At 42.4% G+C, this 20,702-nt stretch overlaps 1 protein-coding gene across 2 annotated transcripts in view; it reads right to left on the bottom strand.

Moving 5' to 3' along the window:
- Positions 1–19,298, bottom strand: part of pde5ab (phosphodiesterase 5A, cGMP-specific, b) — a 52,344-nt gene extending 33,046 nt beyond the window's left edge. Inside the window, exons 1-7 of one of the 2 annotated variants that reach the window (XM_076725145.1) lie at positions 19,003–19,298; positions 15,147–15,681; positions 14,156–14,329; positions 7,189–7,278; positions 6,949–7,020; positions 6,468–6,557; positions 5,979–6,116 (exon numbers count right to left, since the gene is read on the bottom strand). In XM_076725145.1, coding sequence (XP_076581260.1) covers positions 5,979–6,116; positions 6,468–6,557; positions 6,949–7,020; positions 7,189–7,278; positions 14,156–14,329; positions 15,147–15,681; positions 19,003–19,100 — 1,197 coding nt within the window. In that variant the 5' untranslated portion in view covers positions 19,101–19,298. The remainder of the gene's footprint in view (positions 1–5,978; positions 6,117–6,467; positions 6,558–6,948; positions 7,021–7,188; positions 7,279–14,155; positions 14,330–15,146; positions 15,682–19,002) is intronic. The other variant, XM_076725144.1, reaches the window with a different exon arrangement.
- Positions 19,299–20,702: the final 1,404 nt, after the last annotated feature.

Raw genomic sequence — 20,702 nt, 5'->3', positions numbered from 1 at the left:
GCCATTGTGGATTTTTTTTCTGCTTAATAAACTGTTGTATTTTTGAACGGCTCCATTTGTTTCTGTGCCTTTTGTCTGCCCCTTGGGTCCTACAAAAATATACATTGATCTATCAGATCTTAAAAAATGTCCCAGAATCCAACTAGTATTTCTATGCTAAATTTCTGCCTGCCAAGGCGTTTTGTATGCTAGTTAGTTAGTGACAATATATACACACTTGTGGCAATGTGAGGCTTCACTCAAGCACATAGGTGCTTTGAGCTAACTGCTTATGTCAGCACACTAATATGTTCATAATGAAAATGTTACCATTGCTGAGGTTAGCAGGTATTATGCTTAGCATGTTCATCATCTTAATTTCGTATGTGAGCATTCTAACATTTACTAATTTACTAATTTGATGAAAGGGCTGTCGTTAGTTTTATAGGAATTATCCCTGATGACGGAGCAAGATGAAAATTCTGGGCACAAAAGTTCTTGGAATTAATCCTGAGGGGAACATGAATGCCTGGACCAGTTTTTATGGCCATCCATCCAATAGTTGACAAGACATTTCATTTAAAACCATTCATAACTTCGATGTCAACCTCATGGTCTGGCTAGTGAAATTGTCAGGGGATCACCAAATGCTGTAGGGTTCATCCTCTGGGGATCAGGAATGTTTGTGCCAAATTTCATGCAATTCCGGAACAAAGTGGCGCACTAACCAACTGATCAACAAGTCGACACTGCAAACCCATGAAAGGCACTGAAACTACATTATGACACCTCAAGATTGGGTAAAAAATGCAGGGGTCACCATGGGCCCTTGCCAGTTCAGTTGATGTTGAGGCACATGTTACCATAAATAGTTATAATAGGGACTATTTCTTCAGTAAAAAGTACTTCCAATGGAGACTCATCATCATCTTTTAAAATAACTGTTCAGTACATGCCTGAAAATTAAACACATTCTGGTCCTTGAACGGTGCCCTTAATGATGACGACCATGAGACGTGGACGGATGCTTGACCCTTGAATCCTGAACCAAAAGCACCTTGAACCAAAGCTAAATGATCATGCACATACAGCATCATGTTGCGTCTTCTACTGACATCCTGCTGTAGAGAACCTCTTTCACAAGATGGACAATGTTTAAAACAAGGGCCTTCATCTCCATGCGTCTTACCTGGTTTTAATAACCAGCCAAAGCTAAACATCAGTGTTTTCTAACCTAGTACAAACCACTTCAACAACATTTCATTCCCCATCCAGTTAACCCAAACACAAATACTGAAGGGTGAACTGCCTGTGTAGTTGATACATTGTGAAACCAATATTTAGAATAACTTGACACCATGAGCCATTTCTAGAACTGAAATCTTCTTGTTGGGATTGGTGGATTCACTGAAGTAAGTGTTGATAAACTTACAATGACTGAAATCCCAGATATATAAGACATCCTGCAAGTTTGAATCTTTGCTGGATTAAATAGTGTTAAGGACAAAGTTAAAACAAGTCATTTCATCCCTGAATGTTAAACATGTTACTACATAGCATGCCCACCCAAACACCCACACATCAGCTGCTAAATGGGCGATAATGTGCGCTGAAGTTGACATTTTGTGGCATTAGCACTTACAGTAACACGCCATTCTCTCAAAGTATTTATAGTAACTTGACAGTCAGAACACCAGACCTGTCAGATGCATCATTTTTGTTGAAAGGCTTATGTTTGTGGGTAATAGATGTGTTGAAGTGTTAGTCAAACTATCGTTAAGAATGGCTTGTTGTTACATTCAAGCGTGCACTGTGTGTGTGTGTGTGTGTGTGTGTGTGTGTGTGTGTGTGTGTGTGTGTGCGTGTGCGTGTGCCTGTGTGTGTGTGTGTGCACAGGACACATTTTCTCAGCGGGAAACGTACACACATCAGGCTTGAAGTCTCAGAAACAAAGGTTGTTGTTTAAGAAGAACATTGAACACATTGTGGTCCTTAAAAAGTGCCTTTACCACTGCTTTTTTTGGGATCAAAATTATACTCGATACTTGTAATAAACCACAATCCTTTAAAAAAAAAAAAATCTAAAAATCTATGCATAATCCATTTAACGGCTTGCAGAAATCCAATATCTTGCCTCATGTTTGTCTGCTGGTAAAACTCAATGAAATCTGAACATTAATTGCAAATCTCTTTAAATTTACATTCACTGTATTTCATTGATGACTTTCATATTTCAATTGGTTCCATATAAATCCTGCCTAATCCTAAAACCTCTTTAATACTCGAATGACAAAAACATTATGTCCAGGAAGCGAATAAGACTTCACCATTACCTTTTAAGTACTGCATAATATAGTATACTATATATATCCTTAGTTATTCATTATTTTCATATCTACAATAGGTGTTTGCCCACCATTAAGTTTCAGCTTTTGCCCTTCAAAACAAAAATATTTGGGCACCCCTGCATTAAGTCATGAAGTAACTAAGCCATCTGTAAAATGTTACATAATCATACTCCTAAGGCTTTCAGTGTCATGATGAAACTTCAGTGGGGTTTTCCTCAATGAATCAGCAGTTTGGTTAAAACGAGCACTGCTCTTCCCACAGGCTGTTTTTCTGTTTCAAAGCCCGAACCAAGGAATACTTGTGGAAAGCTCCATTTTCTGAGTGGACAGTCTCATTGCACATATACTGTATTAGCTGTGTCATTTTCTCCTCTCTAAATTACCCCGCATCACCACCTTCCTTCCAAATCACTGCTGTTTGCAGCCCAAAACTATGGCAGAGCCCCCAGCATGCTGTCGTCATCTTGACCGCCATGCTCTCCCACAGACAGAAACAGAGATGCCATCCAGTTGTCATCAGTCGCTGACGAAGGCCATCAGATGTAGCTGAAAGCTAGTAAGGGGACCTTACAAATATAAGAACGTAGCTCATACATTCATGTTACTGCACTGATATGAGAGTATCAGCAGTGTAACACTGAGCACTGTCAGGTAAAAATGACTGTAGCATTGCTAGCAACTAAAAATCAAGCCTTTCTCAGCAGTATGTTGTGTGGCTTGGTTCATATGTTTAGATCAGGATGCTAGTTTTAGTGGCCTTGAATGAACACCATTTCCCAAAAGCCTTAGACCTTTGCATGCTAAACATCACAGCTCAACAAACTGAATTGAGGGGCAAGGTTGGTCCACTATGTGCAACAGCAGGACAGAGAGGACTGAACGGTGCAGATGCACTAAACACAGTAAATGCTCATGGGAGATGTAGTTTTTTCTGTGCTCACAAAGTAATCACTGTTTAACTCTGTCAAAAATCACCAAGGATTCAATCTCTATTCATAAGTGATGCAGACTGTGATACACTTGCATAAAGATTCCAACACAGTGGTCAAAGATCAGGACAGCTGGTGGCAGAATTGGTCAAATAACAAATGAGGACCACTTTTACAGTTTTGACTCATTACTCAAAAGTGAGCTCAGGTTGAGAAGTGCTTATTGACTGTCTATGTGTGGATGTGTATTACACGTAGGCAGACTGTTTTTAGAGATTTCCTAATCTTTGGATGAAAATAATGGCAAACAAGAGTCAATTTTTAGAAGCCTTGCACCCACTGACATGTGGGAATACTGTAACCAGGCTCATCTATCAATCTCCTGCTGCATATGACAGTTAATTTACTTCCCTTTCCTGTGTTCTTGTTTTCTGTGTGAGGGTGTGAAGTGTGTCAGAGTGTGTGTTTTCCCCCCTGAGGAGGACAAGCCAAAACAAATGTTAATGCCCACAGAGGACTCGTACAGTGTTCTGTGTGCATGCATGTGTGAGGAAAGTGAAAGAGACAGTCAGTTTGAAGTATAGGCTGTATTTACCTTAAACCACGGCCAGCCACTGTTCTGGCTGCTCTGCATATAAAACTTCTTGAAACTCTGCATCTCCACATGCTGTCAGAAGTGTCAGACATCCGTTGAAAGCCGCTATTTCATTTCATTTCAAGGAAAACAAAACAGCCTGGTTGTTGCACCCATTTACTATAAAGCTAGCTGAACAGCTGCTTATTTTGACATGCTGGTGGTTACCTTGACATTGACTGCTTCATGCCAAATGTTCTACTGTAAATCCTTCAGAAAGCTAAGAAAATAAGTCAAAATATGATAAAATATATATATGTTCTATAAACTGTGGCTTCATTATGACTTTTACAGGCTTATACTAGTAATAATATTTTCAAAGGTCTTTCAAGCTATTTTTTGCCAATGCTGGCTGGTTGTCCTCCCTAAAATGTCCTCACAGTGGAAAGTCAATGTTCGTTTATGTACTGCGCTGGAGCCGCAGGGAGGCGGACGAGGCAGATGGCGGACATACAAAGTGCAGGACCGTGGCACCAGAATTCAGGATTGGCGTCCAGGCTGTGGTTAGTTTTAGGTGACAAGGGCACTTTGGTTAAGGTTGGGGAACAGTCACTGCTTACTTGTTCTGTATTAAAACAGACCATAATCTTTCTCTAACCAAGTGCTGCCAGTGCCTAAATGTAACCATAAAAAAACAGAATAATGCTATAGTCATTGCATAGTGCATTGCAAAATTGCCTAATTTGGTGGAAAACAAATGAAATTCATTGCCTGTGAACAAATTGTCAGTATCAACCTGCTACTGGCAACATTTCCTCATTACTTCAACACAAAACATAATTCAGTCACTATCATGTATCTCTTAAAATGTATTTGCTGCTGCTAATTAATTGTATATAAATGTAATTTCTAGAGACAGGGCTGTTTTAATGTATTACTGTGTCTAAGGGTGGGTGATAAAGTTAAAGTTAGATTAATTTGAACTTCTGATTTTGCACAATATGTGAAAATTCTAAACAGTGAAAGTCCAGTTTTTTTTAATGTGTAGAAAAAGGGTTGTTTCAGACTGAAAGTAGATGAAAGCTGGCTACACTGGCTGGGTTAAATCAGTCCCATAAATGTCGGTCCCATAAACTTTGGCATGAGTACTGCTGACATGTCAAAATTACTGCCGCCCAGTGCAGTGTTGATCAGTACTACAAAGCACTGAAAGTGAACCCGGTCTGACTGAGTGTAAGGAATAAAAGAAGAGCAGTAAATGGCCTTTATAATGGTTCAAGTTTAGGTTGTTACTATGAACTACTCATGATGTGACTTCTGTATTTCATATAACATGTAGCTGAAAATTTGACCTGTAAATTACAATTTCTTGCTTAAGGACACATCCAACAACAGCTCATTTATCATTCATTTGCTTGCAAGACATAAGACATGTCTTTTAAGCGAGGCAGCACAGAAGTAAACAGACATGAAAGTCCCATTAAACTAGCAGAAAAAATTCCAGTCCGGAAAAAAAATGTAAGGAAATGTATCAACACTATCAAAGATGGTTTTTCATGTTTAATTCGACCACACCTTGAAGCTTGAGATTAAAAAACAATTCCTGTGAAGTGTCTTGTGTCTTCATAAAACTGATTGTGACCGAACATTTGTACAGCCACTGGTAAATCCATCACATGGACTGGAGTAATGAAAAAAGCCTCTCAGTAATAGAAGCCACAAATTAACTCCACTCCACCGTCAGCAGCCTGAAAATGTCCAACACCGCCTGTCAGAATCATTTATAGAGCTGCATGTTATATACAGCAAGTATATTTAGTATTCCTGTAACCTGGTGCATCCATCAGGTCTGAAACTCAGGTATCATGGAACCACTTCATTGGTCATTCCAGAGCAATTTTCTCATGGTGAGCTTAGAGACTGCTGAATTTACAAGTTAAGGCTGCCTGAATGCAACATATACACTGAAATTAAATCAATTGTACTGATGTAGTTCGAAAGAATGCCGCCCTGTCCTGCATTCAAATGATCCATCAAGCGTCATCATAAAGGGGTTTTATGCTATGAAGATGGTGTGCTTGACAAACAAGTATGAACATGTTGTGAGCCTTTGAGCGTATATATGTGTGCGTGTATGTGTGTGCTGACCATGGAGTCTTCGTCAGCGATGAAGACGGTACAAGCCTGGGCCTGCATAAAGGAGAGGATGGTTCCTGCGATCTTCCTCAGTAAAACCTCCAGACACTGCTGCTCCTCAAAGATGAGACTGGCCAGGTCCAATAGCACCTGCACACACACACACACACACGCACACACACATGCACTTCCATCATTTCTGGGGACATTACATAGACTTACATTCATTTCCTGGAGACCTACCATAACCATATCCACTACTAGCCAAATCCTAAACCTTGTAAGACCTTATCCAAACTTAACCTTAACCCCAGTCTTCACCTTGAAATTTAATGATTTACATTATGGGGACCTGCTTTCGTCCCCATAAGGAAGGTGAGTCCCCACAATGTGACTGTGTAAACACATTTATGTCCTCACACACATTCACACACAGCAGAAGGCATCTTGTACAGAGTTGTGTCTATGAGTACACACACTTTCACACACACCTGCACCCACCTGATTGCGCCTGTTTTCCAGCTGCGACGTCTCGTAGAGCTGAGCGTTGTGCAGGACGATGCCAGAAAAGGCCAAATAGGCCGAGAAATCCTGTTGGAGAAGAATGGAACAACATCTCAGGACGAACCTTAAGGAAGCTCTTACAGGAAACAAGACTGGGCTGATACATGGAAAAAAGATAAATCAATGACAAAGGATCAAAAGGAGGAATGAAGTTGACAGATGATAGGAGGAAGGACACATACAGGTGGAGAAAGATGGACTGAGATAAAGGACAGTTTTATATGCAGTGTATCTGAGGGCTTCACAGAAGTGTGACACGGGTCAGTGCAGCTAAGGTAATGTTTATCCTTACAGATGTAAGGCAATCTGTTAACAGCTTAGTCAAGAGCAATGCATCTCGCCAATGGCACTGTTTGTAGTTTCTGAATTTAGGTTCCAAACGTGGCTCCTGGTAAATGAACCGGTGAACTTTACGAACCTTTTCATCTTGGTCAGTGAAGGCTCCATCATCACCACATTTCTTATTGATGGCCTGAGCGACTCCAACTACCTGTGATGGACAAGGACGGAGAAAACACAGAAGAGTTGATCAAAAGAAGAACTCCTGCCTGAACACAGGGCAAGTAAAGAAAAAGCCTTTGAGCATAACTTGTGGAGCAGAAAACACATTCAAAGTCACTGTACGCAGTACGTACTGCTGCCATGCGTATTGTCTTACCTCGTCTCTGTGGTTCTTGATGGGAAGGCAAAGGATGCTCTGGGTTTTGTAACCTGTGATCAAGTCCACCTCAGCATTGAACCTGGGGTCCTGGGGAGGCAAACCATATTAACCATTAAAGCAATAAAAGCTCTTTCAAGCATGGTCAGTGATACATTTTAGGACTGACATTGGCTTTTAATATGATATCATATATCTGCTCTGGTCAAAGCTTTTCACAAGTGCAGTGAATCGATTTGACAGTGTTTTCATCTACTAAAACGTTCACGTTGAGGAAAATTAGATTTGAAGGTTAAAATGCCATAAAGAGGACTGTAATACATTCATGGTTCTCACCTGAGCCCCCGTTGATAAAATAATTGATTTGAACCCACAATTTCTCACTTAGGTCTAGATATAAAGTGTCACTTTGATAGAATGTAAGATGATATACCAAAATATTTTTTAGTGTCAGCAAATTTTTTTCTTCTTTGCAAGACAATGGCGATATGTACAGTTCCCGCTGCATGCTTTTTGTATGTCCATGGATCCTTGTCTATGGTGCCTTGTGTGCAATGATTCAATGAAAAACTCATGTAGCTAACATTAGCTAGCTAGCTACATTTGATAACATCTGCCAGCAAAATGCACAGTCACCATCATCGCTTTTAACTGCATAGGATATACAGTATGTGCCATCCAAGAACCAAAATATGACGCTAGAGGCGTAGTAACACTAAATACTGGGGTTGAGGTTTAGCAAACTGTCAATTACTAGAGACTAATGTTTGAAAAAGTATCGCCATCAGCAGCTTCAGTCCAGACCTCATCAGTATTCAGACCCTCATAAATCCTAACAAACAGTTCAACCACCTACACTGACGACAAATGCAGGAATCATTTGCATAAACTGATATTCTATAGCTGTCAGCGTTATGCAACACAGAGTTCCACTCTTCTCCAAAACAAAAGCCTCACTTGGTTTTGTTCGTGCTTGGTATCAGTCACAAGGAGGCAAAAAGAGAGAAGCGGTCTCTGAAGGCATGTTGAGCACCGGTGGGTGGAGAGAAGCTTTGTTTAGAGGACTATTCTCCTGTTGGACAGGCTGACCTTTAAACACCCGGCCTCTCTCTGACCATTACCATAATGCTCTAAACTCACTGTGACTGTGTGTGTGTGTGTGTGTGTAAAACCATGACTACAAGAGGGGCACTACAATAATTTCACAACACAACAGGTTTGGTTTGGTATGATAAAATTGGTCCTTGTGTTTGTATCACAACGGGATTATTGTGTATATTCCAGTTTTCTTAATAGCTCTGTACTGTAGTGGCCATTTATTTACCTCAACTGCTGAGGCAGAGGCTTATATTAGAGACAAGCCTCTATTCCTAATTTATTTCTTGTGACCCAAATTCTGGAAAAATTATCCATGTAAATTTTCACAAATATATAAACATATTTCTCCTTCATGCTCCTTTTGCAAATCAGAAACTTTAGTTGCTTTACTGAAATATTTATATACCTGTGAAAGAATTATCATATTCATAAATCAAAGATTAAAAATATTCCCAGCTCCAGAATTTTCAACTGATATGGAAAAATGCATCCACAAACAATCTCTGTAACACAGAAGCACAAACAATGCCACTCTTCATGAAGACACTGTAAAACACATTTAATGTTATGTATGAAACTTCTTGCAGAGATGTTTCAAATTAAAAGCCGGATAACAACTGTATTTCTACCAGAAAGAGAAACTCAGCACCAGTTGTGACCATGTCATGACTCAGGTGTTGTATTTGTCCATTTTTTTCTCAAAAGAAATTATTTTTGCTGTTTGAAAATTGCTCATTAAAGTCAATCCCATTTTACCGGTCAATTAACAGTATTCAAAGAGCCCCTTCAAACTGACTGATAATTCTCTTCTATAGAGTTTGTAGCTAAAATACTTCATCAAAAACTCCAAACCATTGCATGTTTTACTATGACTACAATAAGCCACCACCACCACCAACGACTGCATTTTGGATCACCACCACCACCCCTGAAAACCACACAACCTCTCTGTAGATTGGTTTGGCCCAGGCTGTTGCCAAACACTTTGTTACTACTGCAGCCCACAGAGGACTGAACTAATATAAACAGGCGGGGGGGGGGGGGGGGGGGGGGTTCTCACAGCGCTGCTGAAATCGATGTAATCCTCAGCACACTAATGGGGACGTAAAGATCCAATCAGCGAGCTGGGGAGTCCCTCTGATGATGCAGATGGACTTCCTGGAAGCAGTATCAGGTGCTGCAGCAGCACACGCACACACACACACACACACACACACAAACACAGCAAGCTAATTGGACACAGGTGGACACTCTTGTTCCTAATTTGTCTTCTTCCTGCCCCGTCTCCTCTCACACATCTCTCTGAGTGTATGCTGGGAGTGAGCATGGTGATGGCTTCTCTTCTGTGCTCGTTTATTTTTTTCTTTTTGTGTAGTTGCTGCTTTGTTAGTTCTCGAAACAGTGTTTTACAGGGGAGCCTTTGTTTGTGGAGGTGGCAGCCACCGGTGTGTGGCTGGTCAGCACGGCTGCAGACGGAGGCTCCGACTTCCACAAACTAACACGCTGACAAGCCATCAAACCGTCTCTGGCTGTCGTGTGTTACGTTGAGGAAGCTGTAGGTGAGACTGTTTGAAATGAAAGTGTTAAATCTGCCTCCAGAATGAACAGTGCTGTTGTGATTTTTCCAGACAATATAGGGAAAGCGAATCAGCTGCTTGAGAGTGAAAATACTTTCAGTACAGCCACCTAAAAAGTCATTATGTCTAATGAGCCCCCATCCCTGAAAAATGTTGTTCATAACTGTAGTGGTGAAGGGTACATGTTCCTGGGTGGTGACTTCATCTGTACTGCAAATGCAACTCCAGACAAAAAGAGTTGTCTTATTAAATTAATTAAGGCAAATGATTTATGCGACACTCTGCGGCTTCTTCATCACACTCAGCGTCAGTATAGTTCGGTTCGTGCTGAATGTAACTGTTAACTGATGGCCAGGCTTGATAGATTTTACCATTTCAAACCCCAAATCAGATCATTCTTTTGTCCAGGTTTCTACTTATGTTCAAAATGCAAAATGTTGCAGTGCCGATTGGCATTTTTTCTGCTCTCTGAAAATGTTTTAAAAAATTACCAGGTCTATGAAAGCTCTGGAGAGGGAAAGAGCGGAGCGACAGATTTAGCAGACCACACAGGAGAAAGAGAACATATTAAAGTTCTGAAAAGCTAAAGTCAGCTCTATCTGACCCGCTGGGTTTTTTTTTGTCCTTTGTCCGGTGCTCCGGTTCGCTCCTGTTTCCAAAATGCTGCCTGAATGGATGCTCTCGCCCGCGTTTTCTTTGGCCTTAAATGCAAAAATGGACAAAGAGACCAAAAGCAGCAAGTCTCCAGCCATTGCTAGCCTTCCTGCAGACTTCAACAAGGTTTTCCGGCCTGTGACTGGCAAGGATTTGTTGGTGATTCTCAGCTTCCAGAGAGTGGCAAAACAGTGGGTTAAGTGCTCCTTTTAAAGTTCAGACAGGGCTGTTCCCCATCTGACCCGCTGTACTCCCTGGCCATACAGCCTATCCTGCAGAATATGCATCTAACAAGAACAAACTAAACAGTCAGGCAGCACTCGGTGAGCTCATCTACAACGCGATAATGAGATTTGCAAGGAGATTCCTGCCTGTTATTATGCTGTCAGTGCTTTTGTTTCTGTTGTTAACCCAAATAGAGGTGATAATTGTCCTTTCTGTTCACAAAGAGCAACAGTTTATCACTGTTTTGTTTTGTTTTTTTTGGGATTGTAGCAGATTGTGTTCCCTGTTTCAGCTGCTCCAGCAAACATCCAGGATGTTCAGGTCCAGCGAAAAATGGCTCAGCAGAAGAAACAAGAGAGCAGACTCATGAGGACTCGTGTGAATGCTGCATCCGTCAGGATGATGAAGGCCAGGCTGAACCTGGATTACAGTTTTTACAGACTAACAAAAAACGCGGAAGAGTTAACGAACATGTGGGGCCATAAAAATGCTTTGTGTTCTATGGTGACTGATGACCGATGATTTCTGAAGTCATTTTGAGTTCAATTATGTTTTTGTTTCATTCTTTTTACAAAATCTTTCTGTCTCTCTCTCTCTCTCCCATTCACATCATCATCGTCATCCTCATCATCATCCTCATGTCATCTTGTTGTTGACAGGGGAAGATACACAGCGGGAAATCTCTTCCTCACACACACACACACACACATAAACAACTTATGTCAGGTGCTGATGATGCCGTTTTGTGGTCCCTGAACTATGAAGACAATAAAGTTTTATAATCAGTTTTAGTTTCATGACACAGTTTCAGACTGCTGTAAGTGACATATCTTGAAAATGATTCAAAGCCATTCAGGATTTGAATAGACATTTAAAGGACCAGTGTGGAAGATTTGGTGGGATCTAGTGGTACAATATGGCAGAAATGGAAGATATTGTTGAGAAGAATGTTACCATTATTGTATAATCACCTGAAAATAATGTTGTATTAGTAGGTTATGTAACTTTTTCATATCAAAGTGGAGTAAGTATGTAAGAAAAATATGCCATTATAATATAAAATATCGTGTTATAGTTTGAAAAGAATGTCAAAATCCATCCAGATTTTGAGATGTCTGCCTCTCAGAATTGTGCCTCCACCCCATCTTTGAAAGTTGTCACTTAAAATTGCATGACACACCTCTTTCCAGGGGCAGTGTCCTTGTTACTCTGCATAATAGACCAGAATTGGGGGGGTTTTAATGTGTGCATCTCTTGGCGACTATCAGCCTGAGGTCCTGATACTTCCTGACGCCGAACTTGTCCAGTGCAGCTTAACTGTGAGTGCGTCAAAGAGTCAAGCTCTTGGCTGGTAAAAATACCTGCCGCCACTTAAACAGCTGCCAACAACTTCCAACAAGACAGAACATAAAGAACCGGACACTTGACGAAAGGTCTGAGGCCATCACCCAGTTGGTCTGCGGAATGATTGACACCCACATGCTGCCAATCAGTGTGGTAAAGGGCAAGGATTTCAAAGAGCTTCAGAAGCCACCTCGAGCCCGAGTACGTTATGCCGAGAGCTACTGTGACTCAACCCTCTGAAAACTACCTGTCACTTGATCAGCACTGACCGGGAGCCAGGTTTCTGTTATCTGCTCATTACGTTTGTTTACAGGGAAAATCTGTTGAAGTGCATCAAAGTTTGTTTCTCTAAATGGAGTCTGGTGGCTTTGGCAAGAGCAATACAGCGGCTGTTTCTGGAACTTACTATTGAACAGTCTATCTCTGTAGGAGTCCTTTCCACTTTTAGTGCTCATGCTTTAACAAATGCCCCAAGGGATCACACTGCAGTCGATTTCATGGCTGCCAGCTGCAACACACTTGTTCAATAATGAAACAATTTCAAAACTCGTTGTCACAATTAGTCACTTGGACAAAAAAACATAGGTCCATAAACACAGATAATATTTGACTAGAATTGTCCAGGACATTGAAATCTTAACGGACAACAGAAACCCTGACTGGGAGATGTCGTCCAGTGTGCTCATTGGCTCAAAATTTGCCAGTTATTTGCTGGTTATGGGTATCGAACCGAAAAACTGACATCCCTAGTCGTGACAATTAGTTTGAAATATTATACATTAGATTTTAAGTTTATAGATTGTAAGTCAGTGGCAGTGTTTTCTGCTGAGACTGAAATTCATCGTAGAGAACGATCACTCGTGCAAGCACAAACACACTGAAGTCAGACCGATATGACCACACACCAAACACGACCATTTAATTACAGCCACGCACTCGCTCCCTCACTGCATTTCTTTCTCTCTACCGTCCTCTACCTCCCTCCCTCTCTTCCACCCACACATACATTACGCGAACATCTGTTTCACTCTTAAGTCTTCAGAGGCAGGTCGCTGCCAAAAACACACACATGCATATACACTCACACACTTCCACACTTAACGGTGACATTACCACATTCCTGTCCCTTCCATCTCATTCTTACAAATACACGTCGTTCACTGTCACAGGATCAGGTTGGTATCAGTCAATCAGTTAATGCTGTTTCAAAAAAAAAAATAAAGTCGGGAGCAGCTGGAGGGGTTAAAGGTCAGCGGCTCAATGTGCAGAGGACACACCGCTGAAATCCAATCTGCAGCTACAAATTAGGGGGGAAAAGGTTTCGGGTCAACTCACCGATTCAGTTTTTTATGGTGTTGACTGCATTTATCTGCTGGAGCTAGAATCAGTGTTTATTTAGCTTAGCTCAGCATAAAGACTGGAAGCAGGGGAAACAGCTCATCTGGCTGTGTTGCTCTTAAGATCACTGAAACCTTTGTTTAAAATCTACATAAACAGAAATGTAAGGATGACAATTTGTGGTTTTAGGGGGACTTGTAGGGGAACTATTTCTTAACAAAATACAGTGGACCCACTCTAAAACACAGTTACAGCACATAAGTCCCCGTAAAAGAGGAGTGTAAACGACACCATTGGTGACAGATTTTAAAGTCAGGTTGGTTTGATCACTGATTGAAGTGGGAGAGTGACATTGTGTTGAAACCTGATCACTCAGAAAGTCAGCACACTGAAACTGTCAGGGGTCAAAATGTCACAAGATACTTAGTGAAAGAGAAGAATACGAGGTGTGTGTGTGTGTGTGTGTGTGCGTGTGTGTGTGTGTGCGTGCGTGCATGTGTGTGGTGAAGATCAACCCTCCAGAGGAGCACTTTGACCTACTTGCCCTTCTATGATCCCTGTCCTCCCTCAAGTCTGTGCTCTGTCAGCAAGAACCATCAAATGTGCCCAAAGCAAACACGAGCCTATTCCAGCGCACACAGCAAACCACTTCATTACAGGCTTCCCCAGCATCCACACTGACCCCCGTAAGGTTAAAAAAGGAGAAAAAAACAAAGGCTTGAAATCTTCACCTCATAAGCGTTCTTGATATTGAGCGGCTGTCCCGTGGCGGCCACATGCCCCACGATGCCCTTGTTCCACTCCAGCCGGATGCAGTTACTCGAGGACTCCTCCAGCGTGGATCCCTCGGCTACATCAAACAGGCGGCTGACCAAGAACTTCCTGTTGGAGCTGTCCTCGCCCACCTGGGACCGCACACACGCACGCACACACACACACACACAGCAGGATGTGGTCACACGACTGATTAAAAACCGGAAAGTAGATGGCTGAGAAATGACATATATTCTATGATTGTGCCCATCACTGTTGGCACAAACAAGGATTTTCTGTGCAGCGGTTTGCTAACATGTTAGCCATTGAAAGTTTATGAGGTCATGGTTGTGTTTTTAGCTCATTCCAATGCCCTGAAGATGTCAAAAAATTTAATAATGTAGCTTAAATATAGATAATATAAAAATTCTGTATGCATGGTTTAATCTATTCATTCATTCATTTCAGTCAATCTTAAGCAATGTTTATGTCAGTATTTGCCCCCCTCCTTGGCAATTCAGCTCATCATTTTGGCCATTTTAGAAGGCTTATCAAATAATTTCATATTCTAATTAATATTAGAATTATTATATTAATTACCAGTGTAGGTGTAAACTACTCAAATGACTCTTTCTGGATGCTTCTATGCTTTTCAAATGAGAAACGAACTACAGTCTGCAAGGCAACAGTGTTAAATAAATATAAAATAAACCCAAGACAGGCTGGCACGAACATGACAAACTCAGACTTCAAAAACTGTTCGGTGAAATGATTTCATGGACTCTAAATCAGCCGAGAGAAGAGCTGAGATGTGAGCAGGTTGGTGGTTGTAATGAATTTTTTAAAAGCTGTTTCACCAGCGCCCAGATATACTGGAGAGTTCTATGTCTCACTTCCTCCTGATCACAGCGCTCCAGTTAAACCAGTTAGAATGTGGAGGGGTTGACCCACAGCCCTTTCCATCCCTACCAGGAACAGCGAGTAGCGGTCTGCAGCGATCAGCTCGTTGATGTGGAGGAAGATCTTGTGGCAGAGTGCTGTCACATCCAGATGACTTGACACGTCCTTCACCAGCTCCAGCAGCCTGGCACAGCGGTCACCCCCGCTGCCACTACTTGCCTCGCTGCATCCACCTCCATTACCTCCCCCGCCGACACCACCCTCGCCCATCGCTGAGCCCCGCAGAGGGACAGTCTCTCGGTCAGTGTCGCTCAGAAATGTCAGAGAGCCCTCAGCGTCTTTAACCACAATGGGCCTGAGTGGGCGGTCGAACTCTGATGCCGAGATTTTGCGAGTCGGGGTGCTGGGGGCCGGGCTGGGGACGGTGGCTGGGGACGGGCAGCGGTTGTCCAGGAGGCTGAGGGTGGGTGGGAGGATGGAGGAAGTAGAGATTGGAGCGAGGTCTGTGGAGGACTGGTGGGCCCGCTGCTGTGGAGGATTTTCTTTGGAGGCAGATGGCTGGATGGAGTGGACGCGCTCAGCGAACCAGGCATTCACCATCTCCCTGTCGAAATGGAGAGGAAACTGTTGAAGACGCTCTGTCATGCTGTGACAGACAATACTGCGTCTGTACAGCTGTTACGGCTACTGTTACAGATGGACTGCAGGCTGTGTAAGTGTAAGTGAGAACTGTTAACACCACCTGAAACAGATTACATGCAGTTCATACCTAACAGACCTTATTATTGAAGAATAGATTAACTTTAATAATGACTATTTCCACCAACATACATGCAGAAAACAGCACATACTGAACAATGAGCGAATACACAAGACAACACACTGGTTGACAGACAGTCTGATTAGAGACGCATCACGAATCAACCAGCAAATCCCACAAGAACACAAATTCTCATCAGTTCCTGTACCAAAACAAAAACAGCTGGAAAAACTTCACATGCTCATAATTGGCACTTGGTTCCAACAGCAAACAATTATAATCCCAAAACAATGCACACTTGGTCCAATCACTCATTATAACTGCAAGTACAATTAACTACTATCAGCCCAGCAATCCTAACGCATGTCCCATCCTTAATGTCACATGTAAAGGGTCATGTGACAGTCGTACTACCTGGCCACACTGTGTGTGTACACAACCAAAACCAACCACAGGTGGTGTATGTGGAGAGAACACCTTGAATGGCTACCTTAGATTGTCAAAGATCTTGTTGTCAAACTGTAAAATGGCTTTGAAAGTAGTTCTACTGAGGTCAAAATCAGGGTTTAAAGCAAGACTATGCAATTTGCAGACAACGGCACATTGAATTTCCTTTCATTTCCTGACATTGTCAAAGGCAAGTTGCTTTAAAGTTGCACTAATAAATATTTAACATTAACAATGGATCAAGTGATTATGTGTAATGTGAAAAGTGTTGCTCATAGTGTCAAACCCACCCAACTCTACAGTTCACTTCAGCTTCATGGAGCATTTTGGTATCTTTCAGTTCATCGTTTTGGCAGCAGCAGGCCACTGTTTTCAGCTAAAAAGCTCTCATAAATGCATGGCACACTACCTGCTCAGCGCCAAACAGCAGATGCACAGGTTGGATGGATGGAAGTAAAAAATTAACTTGAGACTAGAAGAGCTTCTTTGTAATGGCTACTGTGACAAAATATTTGCCAAAAATGAAAACAAAATGAAAACAAAAATGACAAAAAGCTCGCCATCAATTGTGAAAATGAGCCCTGGTTGCTGGGGATGAAGGTAAAAACGCCATCTGAAAACATTTTACCAGCATCCTGCTGCAAGATAAAATAAAACTTTTGTGCCTGTGAAATTGCAACAGCAAATAAGAGCATCTCTGAAGACTGATCACAGCAAGAATACAGCAAATGTAGAAACTGGTGATAACACAACCGACAGTTTCATGACTGGAAATTTCTAAAACCGTCATGTAAAGAAATGAAAATCCTTTTTTGTAGATAAAATAGTGGGTAAGAAAAGCGAATGCAGCACAGTGGACATGATGTGATTAACTGTCTGTTTTCAGTTAGGCTGTGTGAGCTGGAACTCCTTAAAGTGCCTAATGTGGATATTTGCTGGAACAAAACTAATGTTTGTGTGTGTGTGTGTGTGTATGTGTGTGTTGGACAGCGTATGTGTATGTGTGTGAGCAGAAAATTGGATGTGATTACAGTGAAGCTCTCTAATCAACCAACACATTGTCTAATCAACTCCTTCAACACACACACAGACACACACACACGCAGTCGTGTTTCCATCACTTCTGAGGACATTACATAGACTTACATTGATGTCCTGGAGAGTTATCCTAACCCTAACCCTTATCCTCAACCTTACCCTAACCTTAAGTCTTCACAATAAAGTTTAATGATTTACGCTATGGGGACCTGCATTTTGTCCCCACAAGGAAGGCGACTCCCCATAAACGTGACTGTGTAAACACATTTATGTCCCCACAACGTGAGGAATACACAGCCACATTCACACACATGCTCCTCTCTGCCTCAGCTCTACTTCTCAAACCCGCTGAAGGTCATGTGACTCATTCTGGTGTTTCCACGCCAGTCAAAGGCTCTGTTCACCTGAGTGGAAGGCCAAAAACCTCTGGAAGACGCTAACAGGCGCTGGCCATGAAATTAACTGTGGTGCCTTGGGCTCTGAGCCAGGCAAATAAAACTTTGAGAGCCACAGAGCACGAGCTGTTATCTGACTGCAGTGAGTCAGAGCCAGTCAGGTTGAGTTCTCCTTACTGCATGTCCCATTGAGCTGCCTGCCTCCCCACAGAGCCAACCCTAATGTATCCAGTGGAGGTGTGGCTGAATCAATACCTCTCTAAGAAATGCCTCTCAACCAGAACGGCAGAATGGCTGATGTATGCAAACCCCTTGCACCGAGCCAATCAACTTTTTTGCTTTCATAATGCGGTCAAAACCAGCAGGAGCGGGGAGAAAAAAGTATCCTCTGACAATGGAAAATATTCTGGGATGGGGATGGTATTGAGATAGTGTGTGCACTGCAGCTACGGGATGAAAAGAAAACAAAGCAAAGTTGCCATGGTAGTTTAAGTGGATAAATGGGTCTGAAGGGATCTGTCACTAGAACAAACACAGACCTGGAGTGTCCTGATGAAGTGCTGCCAGGCTGATGAAATGCCCAGATACGCCTGCTGCAAAAAGTGCCTTATATAGCTGCTGCTGACTGATTTGGAATCTGTGTTTGCATAAGAAATTAAATGGTCAATTTGCTCCCGGCTACGCTCTCTGAAGTCTAAAACCAGGAGGCTGCAACAGCTAAAAAGTCATTTCATTTATGGCATAGGTACCTCCGTGGAGGGCTTGTACAATTATCACCACGGACCAATTCGACAGCACAGGCCGAGAATTAAACAGAATCATTGGCAGCAGTAAAAGTTAATAATTAAAGGACCCTGTGCAACTCTCAGAGCTGTTGCTGATTGTGAAGTGGATGGTGAAATGAAATAGATCCGAGCTGTGAGAGGAACTGGCTGCAAAAGGCACAGCGGAGAGAGAGCTGGTGTGAATGGCTTCACAGCAGCCCTGCAGGTAGACTACCTGACTCAAGGCGTCCAGGTCGGGATGGACCCATATGAGAGGATTGTTTACTGTTAGATACCATCAGTGCATGGTTATGTTGCCAGAGAGGTAAAGTGATACCTATAATAACAACAACCTAAACTAACAGAGGGAATTCAGCTGCTGCTGATTGGCTGTGAGGCTGCACACAAAAGCAAACTGAGGTTATTTGCAGAGATTCCCTCCAGGCTGCACGTAAACAAAGTCAATCAGGTTTAATGTCCACACTGAGCTGCAGTCCCCCTCCACGCCGTCCTCTCTTTACCTTGACGCCTTCCTGATAAAGTAGGAGTGGGTGAACTCCAAGTGGTCGTCCAGCCACGCTTCCATCCTCTCGCTTTCCGGGGAACAGCAGTCCTCCATGGCGCAAAGCCGACGACGGTCTCCCACTGTGAGCTCCGGTTACTGTCTACATCTATAGACCCGGTACCGAATAATGTATGCGGGGACAGAGGGAGACAGAGAGACAGAGTAAGAGAGAGAGAGAGAGAGAGCGAAAGAGAGAGAGAGACTCCGGAGCCGGTCGGTCGCTCGGTGCGCGCGGATCATGGAGCGGTGACTGTGCGCTTCCTAGTTGGTGAAGCGACTACTGGACGATTAGAGAGAGAGAGAGAGAGAGAGAGAGAGAGAGAGAGAGAGAGAGAGAGAGAGAGAGGCAATATTCTCTCTCACCCTTGTGATTGAAGGCGCTCCAAATAAACAGAGACTACAGGAGAGTATAGGACACTATTGAAAAGTAAAGGCGCATGTCACTGTCCATATGGGAAAATACTGATGATATGGGGGGGACTTCCAGTAGGTGGTATTGGTTATTTGTCTTGTTTTTTCCTAATTCAGTGTACTTCATTAGTTCACCGTGTGCTGCCAAGGCATGTAAAAGAAATCAGCAGGTAAACAGAAAAAAGTAATGATGATTATAGCCCGATACAAACTGGTTTTAAGAAATGTTTAAGCTGCAAATATTAAAGGATCAGTCCAGCATTTTAGTATGGCAGTTCAACAATGCTGGTGGACTCACAAGACACAGATTTAAAACTTACACGTATCTTTCAAACTCCACTTTGTGAGTTTGTTACTCACATTTTGTGTTGAAAAGTCATAGTTTGGTCGAATGGTCAAAAATAAATAAATAAATAAATCCTACGTCTTTCCCGAAACACTTTTCCTTGACCTTGCTAGAAATCGTCATGAGGTCAACTAAAGATGTGAAGAATTGTGTGAAGGCGACAAACAGACAGATAGATCCATGTTTAGGCTTCACTCGTCTCCTATTTGAGACGTCTGTGTCCTCACGGTGCTGCATTATTCTAAACTATGATGAACTGGTCCTGGATCACATCTTTAGCTCGTGTCTGATCCCTCTAAAAAAGAGCAGCCTACATGAGGTCTCCATAAAATAACCATTAACAATCTCCGGGGAAACATTCTGGTAGGGCTAGGAGGATGTTCCCATATGGTTAAGAAGTAACTGCCACACGTTCCCGAGAGAAAGTCTTGTTGTAGTCAAAGACATAAAGTAGCTCCGAGAACAGTTCTGTTCTTTTATTAGAATATTGCATGACAGGGACTTTATACGATCCTCTTTGGAGTTATTTAAGGAAAGCATTAGATTCCTGACGATGTTTACGTAACCATCACTGAAGGCTATGTACAGACCGTCTGGGAATGTTCCAGGGATTAATGAAACAAAGATGAACATTTCTGCAACAACTTTTGAAGGTTGTAAGAAATGGGGGGTCCGACATCGTTTAAGACTGGGCTAAAACTGAGGCCTAAGCTGGTGCATACCTGGGATTTCAAAACATGACCCTACTGAATATAATTGCCAAATTTGAGACCGGAATCTGACCACAGACTTCGCGCAACAAAATCACCCAAACCCATCCCAAAACCCAATCCTTTGACAGGACCCATCAGACCCAAGTGGCAGAGTCAGGGTCAGCTGACATCTGCTACTCATAGTGG

Source organism: Chaetodon auriga, chromosome 24 (assembly GCF_051107435.1).
Source record: "Chaetodon auriga isolate fChaAug3 chromosome 24, fChaAug3.hap1, whole genome shotgun sequence".
NCBI classification, from domain to species: Eukaryota; Metazoa; Chordata; class Actinopteri; order Chaetodontiformes; family Chaetodontidae; genus Chaetodon; species Chaetodon auriga.
Note: the sequence above shows the minus strand (reverse complement) of the source record. Positions and strands in the feature narration are given on the sequence as shown.